This window comes from Wyeomyia smithii, chromosome 3 (assembly GCF_029784165.1).
Source record: "Wyeomyia smithii strain HCP4-BCI-WySm-NY-G18 chromosome 3, ASM2978416v1, whole genome shotgun sequence".
In the NCBI taxonomy this organism is placed as follows: domain Eukaryota; kingdom Metazoa; phylum Arthropoda; class Insecta; order Diptera; family Culicidae; genus Wyeomyia; species Wyeomyia smithii.
Genome location: NC_073696.1, coordinates 179,723,321 through 179,739,535, shown reverse-complemented (window position 1 = coordinate 179,739,535; position 16,215 = coordinate 179,723,321). Strand labels below are relative to the sequence as shown.

At 38.6% G+C, this 16,215-nt stretch overlaps 1 protein-coding gene across 1 annotated transcript in view; it reads right to left on the bottom strand.

Annotated features, from left to right (window-relative positions):
• The window catches only part of LOC129726442 (neuroligin-4, Y-linked), a 103,623-nt gene that overhangs the window by 27,750 nt on the left and 59,658 nt on the right, over window positions 1-16,215 (bottom strand). Inside the window, exon 8 of the mRNA XM_055683137.1 lies at window positions 13,397-13,535. Within this exon, the coding sequence (XP_055539112.1) occupies window positions 13,397-13,535 (139 nt within the window). The remainder of the gene's footprint in view (window positions 1-13,396; window positions 13,536-16,215) is intronic.

Below are 16,215 nucleotides of genomic sequence, written 5' to 3'. Positions count from 1 at the left end.
TATTCTATGAGGCATTTCAGGAAGAAGCCATTGGTCCTCTCATGTTTGGATTCCGTCCCGTTTCACGTTAAAACTCAGAAATTGGGTTCCTTGGGTTGTTAGACTAGCATGAAAAATCAGAAGGGTTGTGTGCAAAGCCCCAAGCGCAAAGTTAACCCTCTAGTGCCCATTGCCGACTTTAGACGCGCTTCAGTAAAACCTTTGAAAAGCTTTAATAAATACTTCAAAATGTTAATAAAGATCAATAATGATTTTACTGCCGTCCGTCTGATCAATAATTCGGGCACTAGAGGGTTTAGTTTGTAACAAAAGCAAGTGATGCTTTATTGCATTCGAGAACAATCGCTAGGTTCTAAGCAAACTTCTCCTTTCTAATTGGCCCTGACACAAGTAAAAGAGATTTTTAAGGCTGTTCGCACCTACGCGAGTTCTCATATGCAATTGTCTATTTATGTGTGAAAACAAAAGCAAAAATATTTCCCTCCTACACTTTCGCAAGTAAAAACCCCAAGTATGATGACAGTTCTACAAGGTATGCTATTCACGTCGATGCATTAGTATTAGTGATCGTTTTGAACTTTTTCCAATTTTGTATGAAATTTGAAATGATTTTGCATTTTAAACTAAACTTATGAAACATACTTACCTGAAAAGTTATAGAAATGATGTTGAAACATGTTTTATTTGTGGGGAATACATAAACATGCTGCGGTTTAGGTAAATTATGATGTTTTTCATCAATTTGCCGGTAACCTTTTTGCACTTTTCGTTATTTTCTTGTACTCTAATAGCGCTTTTAAATAGAGTCGCTTATGTTTCATACAGTAACAAAAGTCATGACCTATGACAATGACTAAGATTATGCTCCAAATATTAGAAATATAGCATTTTTATATATTTAATTTCGACATATTGTCGCAATTTTTCACACTAAATCTAAATTAATATCAATTTCTAGTGTGTTTCAACTGGAGATTCACTCTCCAACCAAAAAAATCAGATATAAAACAACATAAAACGAGAAATTTCCAAAAATGTTCTGAATTCCATATAAAACGCGAAATTTTTCATAACGAGATTTGTTTGTGTGCGTGGATAGACAAAAATGTAGCATACCTTGTAGAACTGTCATCATACTTAGGTAAAAACCAAACCAATATCAATAGAGTCGTCCGGGCCAATAGCTCTTCAAGATTTGCTGTACCGTCAAGATTTGCTCTAGTAGTGGTTCCATGTCGACATACGTTAGGCACTTCAACGCATACCACCAAATACTCCTACTCGCTGACGTTTCAAAGTGGTGGACGTCCATCAGCACCGCTTGTACGTTAGCGGTAATTGATGGGTAAACGACTTAATTTCCATCAAGTTTACGGCTATTTTTGGCTTTTTCCCAGAAACCGGAAGTTGCAATCTTGGATTTTAAAATGAAATCTGGAGTTGATTTTTCCCTTCTGTTCATCATTTTGATTTTGGAAATACTCATGAAGCGGAGCGAAGTTCAGGCATTAACATTGCACTGTTTAAACTTTACATTTTTGTTTATGGACACAGACTTTGGAGTTTACTGTTAGTATACAGGACAATTGCAGGGTTAGTGCTTCTAACGGATTGAAACTTACAGCCTCTCTCCCGAGCCGGAGTTCTAAATTTCTGGTGTTTGGGCTTTGTATATTAATCTTCGCTACCTAGTATAAGTTTTCCGTCTGCTTAAAACCATTTAAATCAGTTAATTTAACCATGCAAGAGAATTACCAAACAATATAGTCAAAAAACATGACATGTTTCCTTGTTTGAGAAGAATAATTTCCCATTGACGGTTCAATTGCACAACTACTGTATATACGAAATATCGATGTTGTTTGAAACCAGTGCAAGTTGTTCCCAACATTTTGGCTCTGCGGCCCCTTTTGCTAAACACAAAGAGCTCCGTGGCCGCCTTTGCGGAGCACAGAGAGCTTCGCGGCCCTCTAAAAGAATTTTAAATACAGGGTTTGCAATATAAGGCTGCGTTTTTAGTCTCATATCGTCCTACAAGTCTAATTTGTTTCTTGTCTTGGACGCAGAAGAATTAAAAATCTGCTTTCACAGAGATATCTGGAAACAAATTTTAGTTACTCATCAAGTTTACCAAGAGCTTCGCGGTCCCCCTAGATGAACCTCGCGGCCCCTTTATTGGCCGCGGACCCCCGGTTGCGAAACACTGTTTTAAACAATCGCGCCGTTATTCAAATTATCCACGGAGTGTAATGCTTCTTTTGAAGACATTAATGTTTTGTTATGCGAACCATAAAATTTTTTTCACCTTTCATGAACATCAAACATGACTGTCGATGTTTGAAATAATCAAAACAAAAAAAAAAGTATCAATTCCTAGCTGTAGACATTCTCACTAAGCATAACCTGTCACAACTATTACAAAACACTTTGTCATAGCTGTGCCAGCTCCGATGACATGCCTCAAGGGCTAAATCATCAATCTTCATTTGTAAAAAATGAATGCATACCTGCTCCTCATGTGTCAACGTTGATTCGACAAAAGCGGATAAAAATACGCGTCGGTGGAGGATATCAGAGTCGACGCAGGAGTAAGAAGTGAGGTGTAATTTTCAAAAATGTAGAAAGAATAAAGCAGAGATTACTCATTGCATATATCTAAAATGGGTTTGCTCTCCACCCCGAACCATAAATCATCAAATATTGCAGAGTTTCACCGTAAGTGCTCTTGTGTCCTTGTGTACATCACCTGTGTAGTGGCCCTTCACCTTGCATACGAAATGCTCTACTCTCAACCCATCGGCAGATATAACCTAGGTTGGCGAGCATCACATCAGTTCGATATTGCGAGCAGGCATCCAAGCGACAGCATCAACATTCATCGCATCAAGGCACAGTGGGAGAGCTGGGTTGAATATCGGACAAAAATTCAATTCCCTCTTCTATAGTTTGGATAAATAAGTGAAAAATTTAGGACTAGAATATTTATTTTTTCCTCAATGATATTCATTGCCGAAACCTCCAAATGTCTTCCAACAAATTTTCAATTCGTCATATCGACATTTACTGTCTACTAGCGCAAGAAGTAAAAAAGGAAAATAGTCAGCATTCTTATTCAGCGGTGATGTCTAGAGTTGGTAACCGGCCGCTTATAACGGAACGGAGAATTATTTGTGCAGACAACTCGACGTAAGGATAATACTGAAATGGCAATGGTGGTTCGGAGAAAAGGGAACCGATTTCATGAAAATAATTCAGATTGTCAGCAGAAATGCCATATCGAGGAAGTAACCATATGATGTGCGAAACTTCGCAGACTTTGGCAGACTTTCAAGTGACCATCGTACGATGATGATATTCAAGTACAAGCTACAACATTCTAGACGTTTTTGAATGTAATTCGTAACAGTCATGAGTACCTATTCCTATTCATGCTTGGAAATGATTGCTAAGCTGAAATATTTTTTCGTCTTGGGTTTGTTTTACGATTTTTGGATGCAGTTGATGCAGACAGTTTCCGATGTTTGTATTAGTGGAAATTTGAGTTTAAGACACATGTGAGTACATACTAGCACTACTGTGTTTTGATTGCGATAGAGGAGAGTTTTAACAAAACAAACAGGAAGATTTTCAAGTTAAATCGTTGTTGTCTGCTCTAAAGAAAACTTTGGAAAAGCTAAACATTCTTCAAACACTTACTTCGGTATACGAAAAGTTGGTGTGTTACGAAAAGTTGGTGTGTTAGAGAGGTGGACTTTTGATCATGACGAACCTCAGTTTTATGATTCACAGTCAACAACATGGTGTCTGGTGTGCCTTTCAAAAGGTATTGAAGCCTGGGCTTTGTTAGTGATTTATAATTAAGTATTCCAAGGTTTTGCTATTGGTCTAGAAATCAAATTCTGATTTTAACATGATTATGATGATTGAAGTGATTATATCAGTAGTGAGAAATCTTTTCAGTTATCTTCATATCATAATTATCTTAGATTTTATTTTGCTTTTGCTTTTTTGCTGAATTTTATATTTATTTGGATGTGTTGATGGTTGAAAATTCGCATGAACTGAATTCTTCCCGGGATAACAAATCGATCGTTGCATCATTGAAATTTGATTTAGCAGCGACAGTTAGCGGTAGTAGGATAATAGCGCTTGCCCTACAACTTTCTCGAACACTATCAGTTGCTTGTGAAGTCTGTATCTACAATAAAAGCAGCTTTGCTTTTATTTACTTATCGTAATATAGGTTGCAATACATATTGGTCTATGGAAATAAATCGACCGATTTCATATCTCGAAATATATGGAAATAAGTCGACTATTTTCATCTCACACATCACTCGATCGGGTGTTCTCAAGAACATTCCTTTTGACTGAAAATTTTCGCGACTGTCTCAGGATGGCCACATGCCAAGAGGCTTACTTATTTATGCTCTTGCATCACGATCATAATGTCTGAGAGATGGCTTATGGATTTTTTAAAGTAATAATTCTATGCTAAAAAAGAAAAATCAATGCCAATGTCGGATTGACAATTCGATTTCGATAGATTTGAAAGATTTCAAAGCTACACAGAAGGCAATAAAATGTTTCAATTTTGAATTTTAATTGAGATGGATGTATGATAAGAGTTTTCAAATGCGACATTGTTCGAGGTGTAGCAGCGAAAGGTCAAAATCAAATCACTGACATACCGGTAAAATAGAAAAAAATTAAGAAAAGCACAGGAGTTTATCAAATTGTCGATATCAAATAATTTCGAAATGTCTGCCGTTAACTCAAAAATATATTTTTTCGGAAAAAATCGACTTCCTGTGACTTTGAGCCGGAAAACTTCCTTGTGTCAAAAATTTCTAAGTCCAATAATTTCAATTTCGAACTTTGCAGCCTCCCGTGGTCCCTCCGACTAACAGACAGATAATCTAATTGACGGGAGGTTCTTGACCGACATCATCAATGTTCGCACCTACCGCAGTGCAAATATAGATTCTGAATACTACCTAGTAGCTGGGTGCATGCGCCCAAAACTCTCGACGGTGTATAATACCCGCCATAGTCGAACGCCGCGACCAAATATCGAGCAACTACGGGACGCCGGGGTTACACAGGAATATGCGGAAAGCAGCTTGGGGCAGCTACTCTTGAAGATGGCTGGAGGAGCATCCGATCTGCCATAGGTAGCACTGCTGTGGAGCTCGGAATCATAGAAATGACTAGTTTGACAAAGAATGCAAACAGTTAGTCGAGGAATAGAACGCTGCAAACCGGTACGAGAGTGAACGTGGAACGATACCGACAGGCACGGAATAGCCAAAACTCAGTCCTCCGAAGGTAGAAGTGCCAGCAAGAAGACCGAGATTGCGTTGCGATGGAAGAGCTGTACCAAGCTAACGATATTCGGAAGTTCTATGAGAAGCTGAATAGCTCCCGTAAAGGCTACGTGCCACAAATTGATAAGTGCAAGAGCTTGGACGGCAACCTCTTTACGCACGAGTGTGTGGTAATCGAAAAATAGAAGCAGCACTTCGATGAGCATTGAACAGCGATGCAGTAGAGCACGCGGATCGTATGACAACTGATCTTGGTGAATGAGCAGAAGACAACAGGATTCTAGCCCCGGATCTTCGGGAGGTGAAGGGGGGAAATAGCCGGCTGAAAAACAATAAGGCTGCTGGAGTGGACCAATTTCCAGGCGAGCTGCTGAAATAAGGTGGCTAGAGCCGTGCACTGGATTATTGTCAAGATTTGGGAGGAAAAACGAGTACCGAAGGAGTGGATGGAAGGTATAGTGTGTCCCATCAACAAAACGGGCGACAAGCTGGAGTGCTGCAATTACCGGGCAATCACTCTGCTGAACATCGCCTTTTCCACGTTCATTTGCTACGCAACGCCTTTCGCACGAATACTGCAAAAGCGTTTTGGTCCTCCACAAGCATAATTAAGGTTTCATAGCCGTAGAGGACTACCGGTCTGATCAGTGCCATGTAGATGGTCAACTTAGTCGGCGGTGAATACTGCATAAATGGGAGCATCCTCGTAAGACTGGAGCTGCGTAGCCGCAAGTTTACAGATGTCAAAAAGGACTTTTAAGCATGGGTTTCTTCTCAGGCTCCCCACCAGCTACCCTTCCTTTACGCTGAAATCTACAATACATTTGCGTGACTTCCTCTTAACAAAAATAAGCCAGTGTTTCTCCACTGTATTTTAACAACTCGCTGGTAAGTCCACTCCAGCAGCTTAATTTTTCCACTTTCAAGAGATCAGGGGCTGAAATTCTGTTGTCTCCTACTCGTGCAATAAGATCAATTGCCATACCCTTCTCACACTCTATTGCGACGTCGTTAAAAAGCTCATCGAAGTGCTGTTTCCGCCTTTCGATCACGTAATACTTGTCCACAAGAAGGTTGCGGTCTAAGGCAACTTCAGCGGTCAAGCAACTTCAGCGGTCTAAGGTTGCAGTACACTGTTCGGCAGGACCTGTGGGTTAAATTAGCACTCTGGTCTTACATCACTATTGCTCGGCTGCGTATAACCTACGCAGCCTTAGTATGGTGGCCCAAGGTAAATGAAACGACAGCTCAGGCAAATGAAACGACAGCTCAGGCAAAACTTAACAAAGTTCGCCCACTGGCCTGTCTTTCAGTTATTAGAGCTCTGCACCGACTACCACCATGCTCTGCTTACTGCCCCTACATCTGCATGTTAAGAAGGAAGCAGAGCTTGGTGCACTGAGGCTATTAAGAAACACAACGATGCTCGGAGGTAACTTAACGGGTCTCTTAAGCATCCTGAAGGAGTTCAAGCTAACCTTTAGTAACAACAGTCTCACTCAGACTGGATGGAAGCAAAACTCAAACGAACGATTCATATAGGGTGATTGACACAGATCATTCGGTGTGGAACAATGGAGGGCCGAGTCTTCCATCGGGCATCATCCGATTCTACACCGTTGGCTCTAAAATCGGGTCCCAGACTGGATCAGGAATGGACCAGGTATAAAGTCCAGTATCACTTAAGCGGATATTACACGAAGCAAATATTTGCTATTTTTGGTACGGATTTTATTTTGTGCAAATAAAAATCGTACCAAAAATAGCAAATATTCGCTTCGTCTAATACCTGGTTTAGGGAAAGTGGCCAACCGTCATTCAAGTAGAGGTGTACGCAATATATGTCTGTGTTACGATATATCTGCAGCTCAACTATAGACATACGAAAATTGGAATCATTTTAGACAGCCAGGCCGCACTGACGGCATTAAAGTCTGTGTGTTTCCAGACTAGTCTAGGAGTGCATTGCAACACTCAGGGAATTTTCCCGCCGCAACAAAGTTATGCTACTTAGGGTACCCAAACATTGCGGAATCGAGGGAAATGAACATGCCGACAGCCTAGCAAGACAAGGATCTGCTCAGCAATTCATTGGACCGAAACCGTTTCTAAGTACCTCCATATCCACCATTATAGGCGAACTAAGTACATGAGAAAAGCTAGAAATAGCATCTCATAGGCGACGTGCGCAGGGTTGTAGACAAGATAAAAAGTTTATCTACCCCAACCTTGCGGTTACCAAAAGGCTACTTAGTTTAACTCGAAGTGAACTACTTATCATCACGGGACTCCTCACCGGACAGTGTCCCGCTCTCTATCATTTAAAGAAAATCGGCAAAGTCCCAATCGACAATTGCCGCTTTTGCAACGCTGATCCAAGTATGGAGCACTAATCCCAAAACGATCACTGATTTCATCAACCATGTTGTTCCGAATTGGGGCACAGGCTTACAACCTACTAGCTCAACTCCATCAACGAGTTCGAGCATCTTGTATTTTTGTGTAAAGCAATCGATGCCAGCTACAAACGACAATCATTCCTGTCGCAGTGGCACTTCTGCAACAGGCCCTTCAAGCACACAAAAGAATTATCCGAATCCCTTGTACCTAGCAGCGCTACAGCAGAACTACCTATGACCGATCGAATGCTCCTCCAGCCATCTTTAAGCTGCGCCAAGCTACTCTTCCGTGGGTAGCGCTGCCTCCAGCTGTGCGTATTCCTGTGCAACCCTGGCGTCCCGCAGTTGCTCAATAATTGGTCGCGGCGTTCGACTTCGGTGGGTATGTTTATTGTTTAGTCTTCAGTATAGTGATACAGGACAGACAAATATTATCTATAACTGATTAAATTATAGCTCTCTTAAACCTAGTTTTACTTATATTAAAATCAAACTCGTGGCTAACTTCATTAAAAAGCCTGATGCTGTAATACAACGGATTTTTCTGACCATAAGAAGTTCGGTGGGCTGAAGTCCAAAGGAATGTCCGATTTCAAAGATAACGACGCGGCACATGGATATTTAACTGTTCTAGCAGATAACTGCAGTCTATAACGTCAGTTAGGAGGTCGTAAACAAACAATCTTTGGGACAACACTCTCCGTTTGACTAGTGTGTTTAGTTGTATCAGCTGACACCGGTTCCCATAAGCTGGGAGGTGTAAAGGATCTTGCCATGGAAGACGACGCAAAGCAAATCGAACGAAAGAACGTTGAATGCTTTCTATTATGTTTATGTCCTGTGTGGTATGGTGCCCACACTGGTGCAGCATACTCCAAGAGGCTGCAAATCAAAGAACAGTACAGTGTTTTTAAGGCGTAGATATCTTCGAAGTCAGAGGCATTTCGTTTAAGAAAACCAAGTATGGCGTATGCTTTGGATGTGATAGTGTTAACATGCTCGTTGAATCGAAACTTGCTGGCGATTGAGACTCCCAGATCCTTTATAGAATCGCATCGCTTCAAGTTGCTTTCGTTAATTCTGTACGTAGAAAAGTGTGGGTTGCGAAGCCGGCTGAATGTAATAATGTTGCTTTTGATCTCGTTAACTTCCATACCGTTTACTAGGCAATGCAGTCACAAATATCATTCACAAAGAGTACGAAGATTAGGGGTCCTAATATACTTCCTTGAGGTACTCCAGAAGATATGGGAAAGCAATAGGATAGGCTTTCTAGAACATTGACGGAAGCCGTTCGACCTGTCAGATATGAAAACAGCCAATTGGTTATCCATTCGGGTAGACCTAATCGTTTCATTTTCTCAACAGCTAGCATATGGGGAACCTTGTCGAAAGCTTTGGAAAAGTCTATGTATATTGCATCTACTTGTTGGCGTTTCTCTATACGTTTCAAAACCTTAGTCGCATAGCACATGAGGTTGGAAACTGTTGATCGTTTTTTCACGAAACCGTATTGATAGTCAGTTATAACGTGACGGACAGCTGAGTATAACAAGCGGTGAACAATTTTCTCAAAGACCTTTGATAGACTGTTCAAAACCGATAAACCCAGGTAGTTTTCAACGTTATTCGAATTGCCGCATTTGTTAATTGGTGTTATTGAGGCATGCTTCCATGCGCGAGGGAAGACTCCGCTAGAGAGAGAGCTGTTTAGAATTTTGTGAGTGGTATTATATACCGTCGAGAGTTTTGAGCGAATGCGAGCTACGAGGTAGTGCCCCGAAACTATATTCGCACAGACGCAGACATCCGAGAATATCGCTGAACGTGATCAATTCAATTCTCTGTCTGTTTTTTTTTTTTTTTGTAAATTTTGTTATGTTATGTACACTTATAAATAATAGTACTTATATGTTATTTTCTAGTGAAAACTCCAAAGCAATAATATCTACATTATTATCGCTACTTTCATTGATGAATTTCACGTAATTTGCTATCAACTGTAATAGTTTCGTTTTTATTCTTCGTGGTATTCCGTTTAACGTTGGTGTGACTGCGTCGTCGAATTCAAGTCTGCGCCATCCAGGAAGTTGCCGTGCAATCATACGAAGCAGTAGTGTCCATGCCGGTCTCACTCTAGGGCACTCAGAAAATTTGTGTTTGAGCGTTTCGTAAAGCGCAATGCGTACAATCTTCACCGTCCGAACGACGCAAAACATACATAAGCCGACGGTGTTCTACTTTTTGGTTCACGAATAGGAAAAGCAGGGTTTTTTGGTGTGACGATAACCCTCGTGCCCCATGAAGGTTCATCCAAACTCGTCTCCAGTCTGTGTTTGGATTTTCTCTCTCTATCTTGGGTATCTCTGTTTGCTCGATGTAGAACCTATGTATTAAATCGGAAGAGACTTGTTGAGTTACTTGCTTTGTTATGATCGCCAGTTGTTGTTTGATCAGTTTCAAGCAAGAACAGCCTGTAGGCAGCCTGTTGACTGGGTGATTTCCAAGTTTTGTGGATATCTTTGCGGATTAAGAAGGTACTTCAGACTACCATGCAAAGTTCACGCACCGATGGCCGTTATTATTTATAAGTCATGGCGTGTAGGCTATAATCAGGGCTTTTTATTTTCTTTGATAACTTTAAAAAAAGTTCAGATATGAAAAATGGTGGAGAATTTGACTTTCAAGTAAAAAATTTTCCTTCATTTATCCATTCAGGACTTTTTATTGAATGTTCTAGAAAAATGTAAAGTTTTAATAGAAATATATTTCAAGAGATTGTTTTTTTTTATTTAATATAAAGTTTAGTGTTTTTTTTTATAATTTTTTAACTTTTTTTCACATGTCATTTATTTGACACAGCACAAATATTTTTTTAACTTAAATTCACAATAACTTGAAAACGGATGCATTTACAAAGTCCATCACTAAAAGCTTTTTGATATAACATTATTGCTCAAATTATAGGCATTAAAAAAAAATCATGTGAAACTCAACCTCCAAATAAACTTTTTTCTGGAAGTTTTTTATAGTTTCAAGTTTTTTTTAAAAAAGGAAAAGTTCAACTCTTTTTTTGTAAATAGAAATAAGGTATGAATTTAGAATTGCTTGTAGTATAAAACAATTTTTTTACATCGAACATTTTTTACACGGCAGCATTCGGTCTCCACAACTTATTCTTACACAGTTTTTCTGTACAATCAAATATTTCTGAACAACAATTATTTTAACGAAAGCAGTACCAGAATGCACACGTCCTTAGAAAAAATTACTCTTGAGTCTAAAAAATGTTTCCAACGGCAGAAAATACTTATATCGAATTTCTTCATTCCACTAAGTCAGTGCAAATCAATCGAATAATAACAAAACGACATTGCGATTTATGACGCAGGTAAGTTAGAGATGCCAGATAGTTGTTAGTAGTGCTGGGATTTTTGACCGGATGTATTCGTGATCCGGTTATCAGAAGCTCGGATCACGGATGGGTGAACAAATACTATTCGGATGACCGGATATTCGGATACGGATAATCGAATAGTCGGATATTCGGATATCCAGATATTTACTATCCGGATATCCGCAATTTTTTTTTCTGTCTTTTGAAGCCTGTTCAACTGAAACGTAACACAAAAAATGGCTTCTTTCACAATCCCCCATCCCCTCGAAAGTAATTATTTACATAATTCCCATTTAACTATGTTTGGATACATAATCCGGATATCCGACTATCCGAAAGTCCGGATATCCTGTCGGATAATATCCCGATATTGGATTGATCCTGATTTTGGATATTTGTCGGATATCTGGGGTCGGATATCCGGGGTCGGACATTCGGATATTTTAATCCGGATAGTCCCAGCACTAGTTGTTAGGCAAAAACTGATAAATTTTGCAGTGCGTCTCGGAGGTGCTGCCAGGTCAAAACTGGGTCAAAATCAAGCGTATAAAGATGGGTTTTGACAGTAGTTAGGTTGACTCCAGGTCAAAACTAGATGGGCAGTGGGCATAAAGAAATTCGCTATTAGTTCACTGAACTGAATACGTGAGCAAAGTTTCTTTCAAATCGAAAATGATCATATTCGACGATAGGATATTTGGCGTGATTTTTCTCGTATCGTTGCACGAGAAAATAAAGCGAGAAAAAGTACACCGTAAATTTCATAGCCTATTAACTGTATACGAGTTTATCGCTGCTTGTTTTATACACTGTTTTGATTAACTCATCGGTTACGATCGGTGATTCATTATCGTTTTCCAGTCCGATTGAGCGGTACAACGAGAATCTTTGGATTGAATCACTGCGTGAGTGTAGCGATAACCATAAAATTGTATCACGAAACGAAAACTCAGGAAGAAAAACAAAGCTGGAGGCGGTAGAACAACTGAAGACGGTAAAAGTCAGGGATGCCAGATGCACAGATTTGTTTGAAAAATTAAGATTCATGCGTGCAGATTTTCATCGATTTGCAAATATTGTTTTTCTTTTGCTGAGCCTGTAGATTTTTTTTTCGAATCTCAGCGCATTTTTTGAATGACCGCGTTCAATATTTCACACAACATGAAATTGCAGTATTACCAGAAGAATAGAAGCAGTACAATTGCATTCCATTGAAGATATTATCAAAGATGGCACATAAAGAGTAAAGATATTTATAGTTTACCAAATAGTTTGAAAAATTAAAATATCTACAAATATTTCTACTTTGCAGACATTTGAATATCTGTTTATTGTAATAGAATCTACAAAACATTGGCATAGATTATATATATTTGGGCATAAACATAACAAAAGTTGTTCATTTTTTACATGAGAGTTCAAATCGAGTTTTTCATTCCCAAAATTTACATGTGCTGGTTTCTCTTATTGAAACTAGATTTGACGAAGAGATATTTTTCTTCAAAAACTAGCGCAAGAAACGAAAATATAACACCGCAAAAAATAGGTGCATGGTTATACTAACAACATAAATGTAATCATCGTAAAAAACGTAACCAACGTAAAGCAAAGCACAGCAATCACGACCAACTGAGAGTACAGGTTTATTATTTAACTTTTAATACTCTATGATTTGAGAATAAAAACATACATCGTAGGACGCAAGCGGAGGTATTGACAACCCCAGACTCACTGTACAGCAGCCCAGCCGGTAAGTGAAGGTATGATATGCCTGAGCACAGATACATGCGACTGCGCACTGTTTTCTGCTGTGGCTGTTTCTCAATAGAAAAATCGGATGTGCCATTTGATTTATTCGAGTGGGAAAAAATCAATCCGATTGCAACGAGAAATGCGGGTAAGTCCCTTTTCTAAGTATCACCGTGCTATGACATGTTACCATTTTATCATTTATGATGAGTTCAAAATGAAACCAGTCAGCTAGCAGTTCTATGGCCATTACCTAACTGAGCATAGAATGCACGTATGCACTATTCACATTCTGGACAAGCATTGATTTGATTTCAGCCTGCGAGGCAAACTAAAAATTTCAGGCCCCGTAATCAAGACTGATAGGCACCGTATAAGCTACAATCATTGTACGTTTGCAGTGAATTCTATTCGGAAAGCTTTTTTTTGGTACGTTTTATTTGCATGTTAGTGATAACAAATTCCGATTTGCATTCTGTCATCGAAGCTTTAGCACAACTGTGAAACCGAACAATTACACCTACCTGCGGAAAATCACCATATTTTGTTTGGTAATCGAAAACATACAGGAACGAGTTTCGATGGTCAGCGGAATGCAGATCGGCCGTTTGTACTGCCGGAGCCACCACGCGGGCGTCACTCAGTGCTTCCAGTGTTTCGTCCCTGTTGGTGATAGAAAGCGTACATTGCTGTGAAATTCGAGATCTTTTATAGTCACTAATTGATTTTATTTGAATACTTGAATTGCTGGTGGCTCGGTTTTTTACTGGCCATTTATGGGAATAGATTAAATATATTATTGGTTGCCTGGTGCGAGGAAGTTGCATAAACCAATGATAATAATACGTAATTGAACGAAATATTGGCTTTTACGCTTCCAATAATCCGTTATACCATGCTAGAGCATTCATAATCAAAAAACTACTGTCATTAAAATTTATTTATTAGCAGGGGTTTTCAGTGGTATTTCGGAGAAAACTCAAGAAATTACACGTCAAGAAAGGTGAAAAAGTTTTGACCGGTAATAACTTTTCCATTTCAGGATGAACTCATGAACTTTTGTACCATTTAATCAAACTTTGTTGTACCAACTATTTTTCACAAAAGCTGGTTTACGGAAAACTCATTGTTATCAAATTAAAAATTAGTTACATTTTACACAATGATACTTATATTAACCTTTCCCGTCGTTGACGTTGGATCAAAAATAAAAAATCTTGGTTTCCCCATCCTTTATCGGAATACCGTAGAAAACTCAAGAAAAGCTCTTTTTTTCTGTCAATACCTATAAAGTTTACTTTTTAACAAAATAAAATTCAAATTGCGAATTTATGAAAAAACTTTTATGTATCATAGTGTTCATTTGGATGCTCCGGTCTTCAAAAACAATTTAAAAATTCATCTTTTTCCAAAAATAAATGGTGTCTGTCCAATGTGCAGATTTTTATTCTCACTCACTTTTCTCAGAGATGGCTGGACCGATTTTCATGAAATTAATTGCAAATGAAAGGTCCTGTTGCCCCATAAGACCCTATTGAATTTCATTGTAATCGGATTTTTAGTTTAGAGGTTATGTTTAAAAATGTGAAAATCATGAAACATCAATATCTCAGAAACTACACAACCGATTTGAACAAAATTGGTCTCAAAAGAACGGGATACCTAGAAAACCCTTAAGTTTTAAATTTAATAAAGATTGAACTTGTGGTTCAAAAGTTATGAAAAGAAACGTGTTCTGACGACTGTTTAATCTCACTCATGTTTCTCAGAGATGGCTGTACCGATTTTCATAAAATCAGTGTCAAATGGAAGGTCTAATTGCCCCATAAGACCCTATCGATTTGTTTTGCAGTCGGACTATTACTTTGCTTGTTATGTTTAAATATGTGAACTCCAGCTATGCAAAGGAACATATTACGAAGACTACTTGGACTCACTCACTTTTCTCAGATATGGCCGACACGATTTCCACAAAATTAGTGTCAAATGAATGGTCTAGCTGCCTCAGAAGACCCTATTTACTGTAATCGAACTGTAACTTCATTTGTAATGTGCCGACTTGTGAAAATCACGAAACTTCATTATCTCAGAAACTACACAACCGATTTGATTATTATTATCAGATGAGCGGGCTAGTGAAGGGGTAACTGATGAATTATGATTGAACACGTGGTTTCAAAGTTTGGCTGCCCTACACGTTCCCATTTCATTTGATTATAATCGAACTTAAGCAACCGTTATGTATTAAATTGTTAATAAAACAACGAAAGTCTATTATCTCAAAGATTACATGACTTATTTGAACATAACTAGTGTCATACGAACGAGTCATCTCTCAAACTTACAAATAACAAACTTCATAACAATTTGATATGTGGCTCAGAAGTTATGGAAAGAAGAGAAATTCAAAGACTATTTAAAACTATACCTGCTTTGATCGATATATGTGGCCTCAACGTAATTTAAATGTGGTGTCGTACTATTTGAACGTTCCAAGTTCATTGATTCCTTGCGGTTTGTTTGAAGTCTGCAAATGCACGACGAATCGGCCATAGGATATAATCAAAGTCAAATAACAAATCGTTTGAAATGATTGGTTTTATCGGAATGACAACATCCTCGTCTTTTGGCTTCTGTACATCACCTTAATTCTGAATATATTCATATTGGGTGGTATTCTGTCATTATCAGCAGACTTTCTGGCATCAATCTGACACCGAAAATACCCATTTTGGGAGGTATTTTCGGTTGTTTTCCAGAAACTAAAAGTGGTCGTCTTCAAATTTAAAATAGAGTCCAGGGTCAATGTTTGGTTTCTATGCAGCATCACGTTTACGGAAATATCCATATTGAGTATTATTCGGTCATTTCCGACTGTTGCCTATAAGTTGCCATTTAGCAATTCAAAATGTACCTGAGGTCAATTGTTAGCTCCTTGCATCATTCTGGTTCCAGAGATACTCATATTGGATAGTATTTGTTTATTTTAGGCTGTTTTTCACAAACCGGAAGTCGCCATCTTGGATTTCAAAATGGTATTTAGGATACTGGTTAAAGAGAAACTCATATTGGGTGATATTTGGTCACTTTGGACTGTTTTTCAGAAACCGAAAGTCGTCATTTTGGACTTTAAAATTGCCTGTGAAATCAATTTCTGTCATCTGGGCGTAATTCTGGTTCCGAAAACATTCATATTGAATGGTATTTGGTCATTTTCGGCTATTTGCCAGACAACGGAAGTCACCATCTTAAAATTCAAGATTGTGTCTGTGATCAATTTTTAGCTTCTGTGCATCTTTCTGGTTCCAGAAATACTAATATTTAATGGGAATCGTCCATTTCA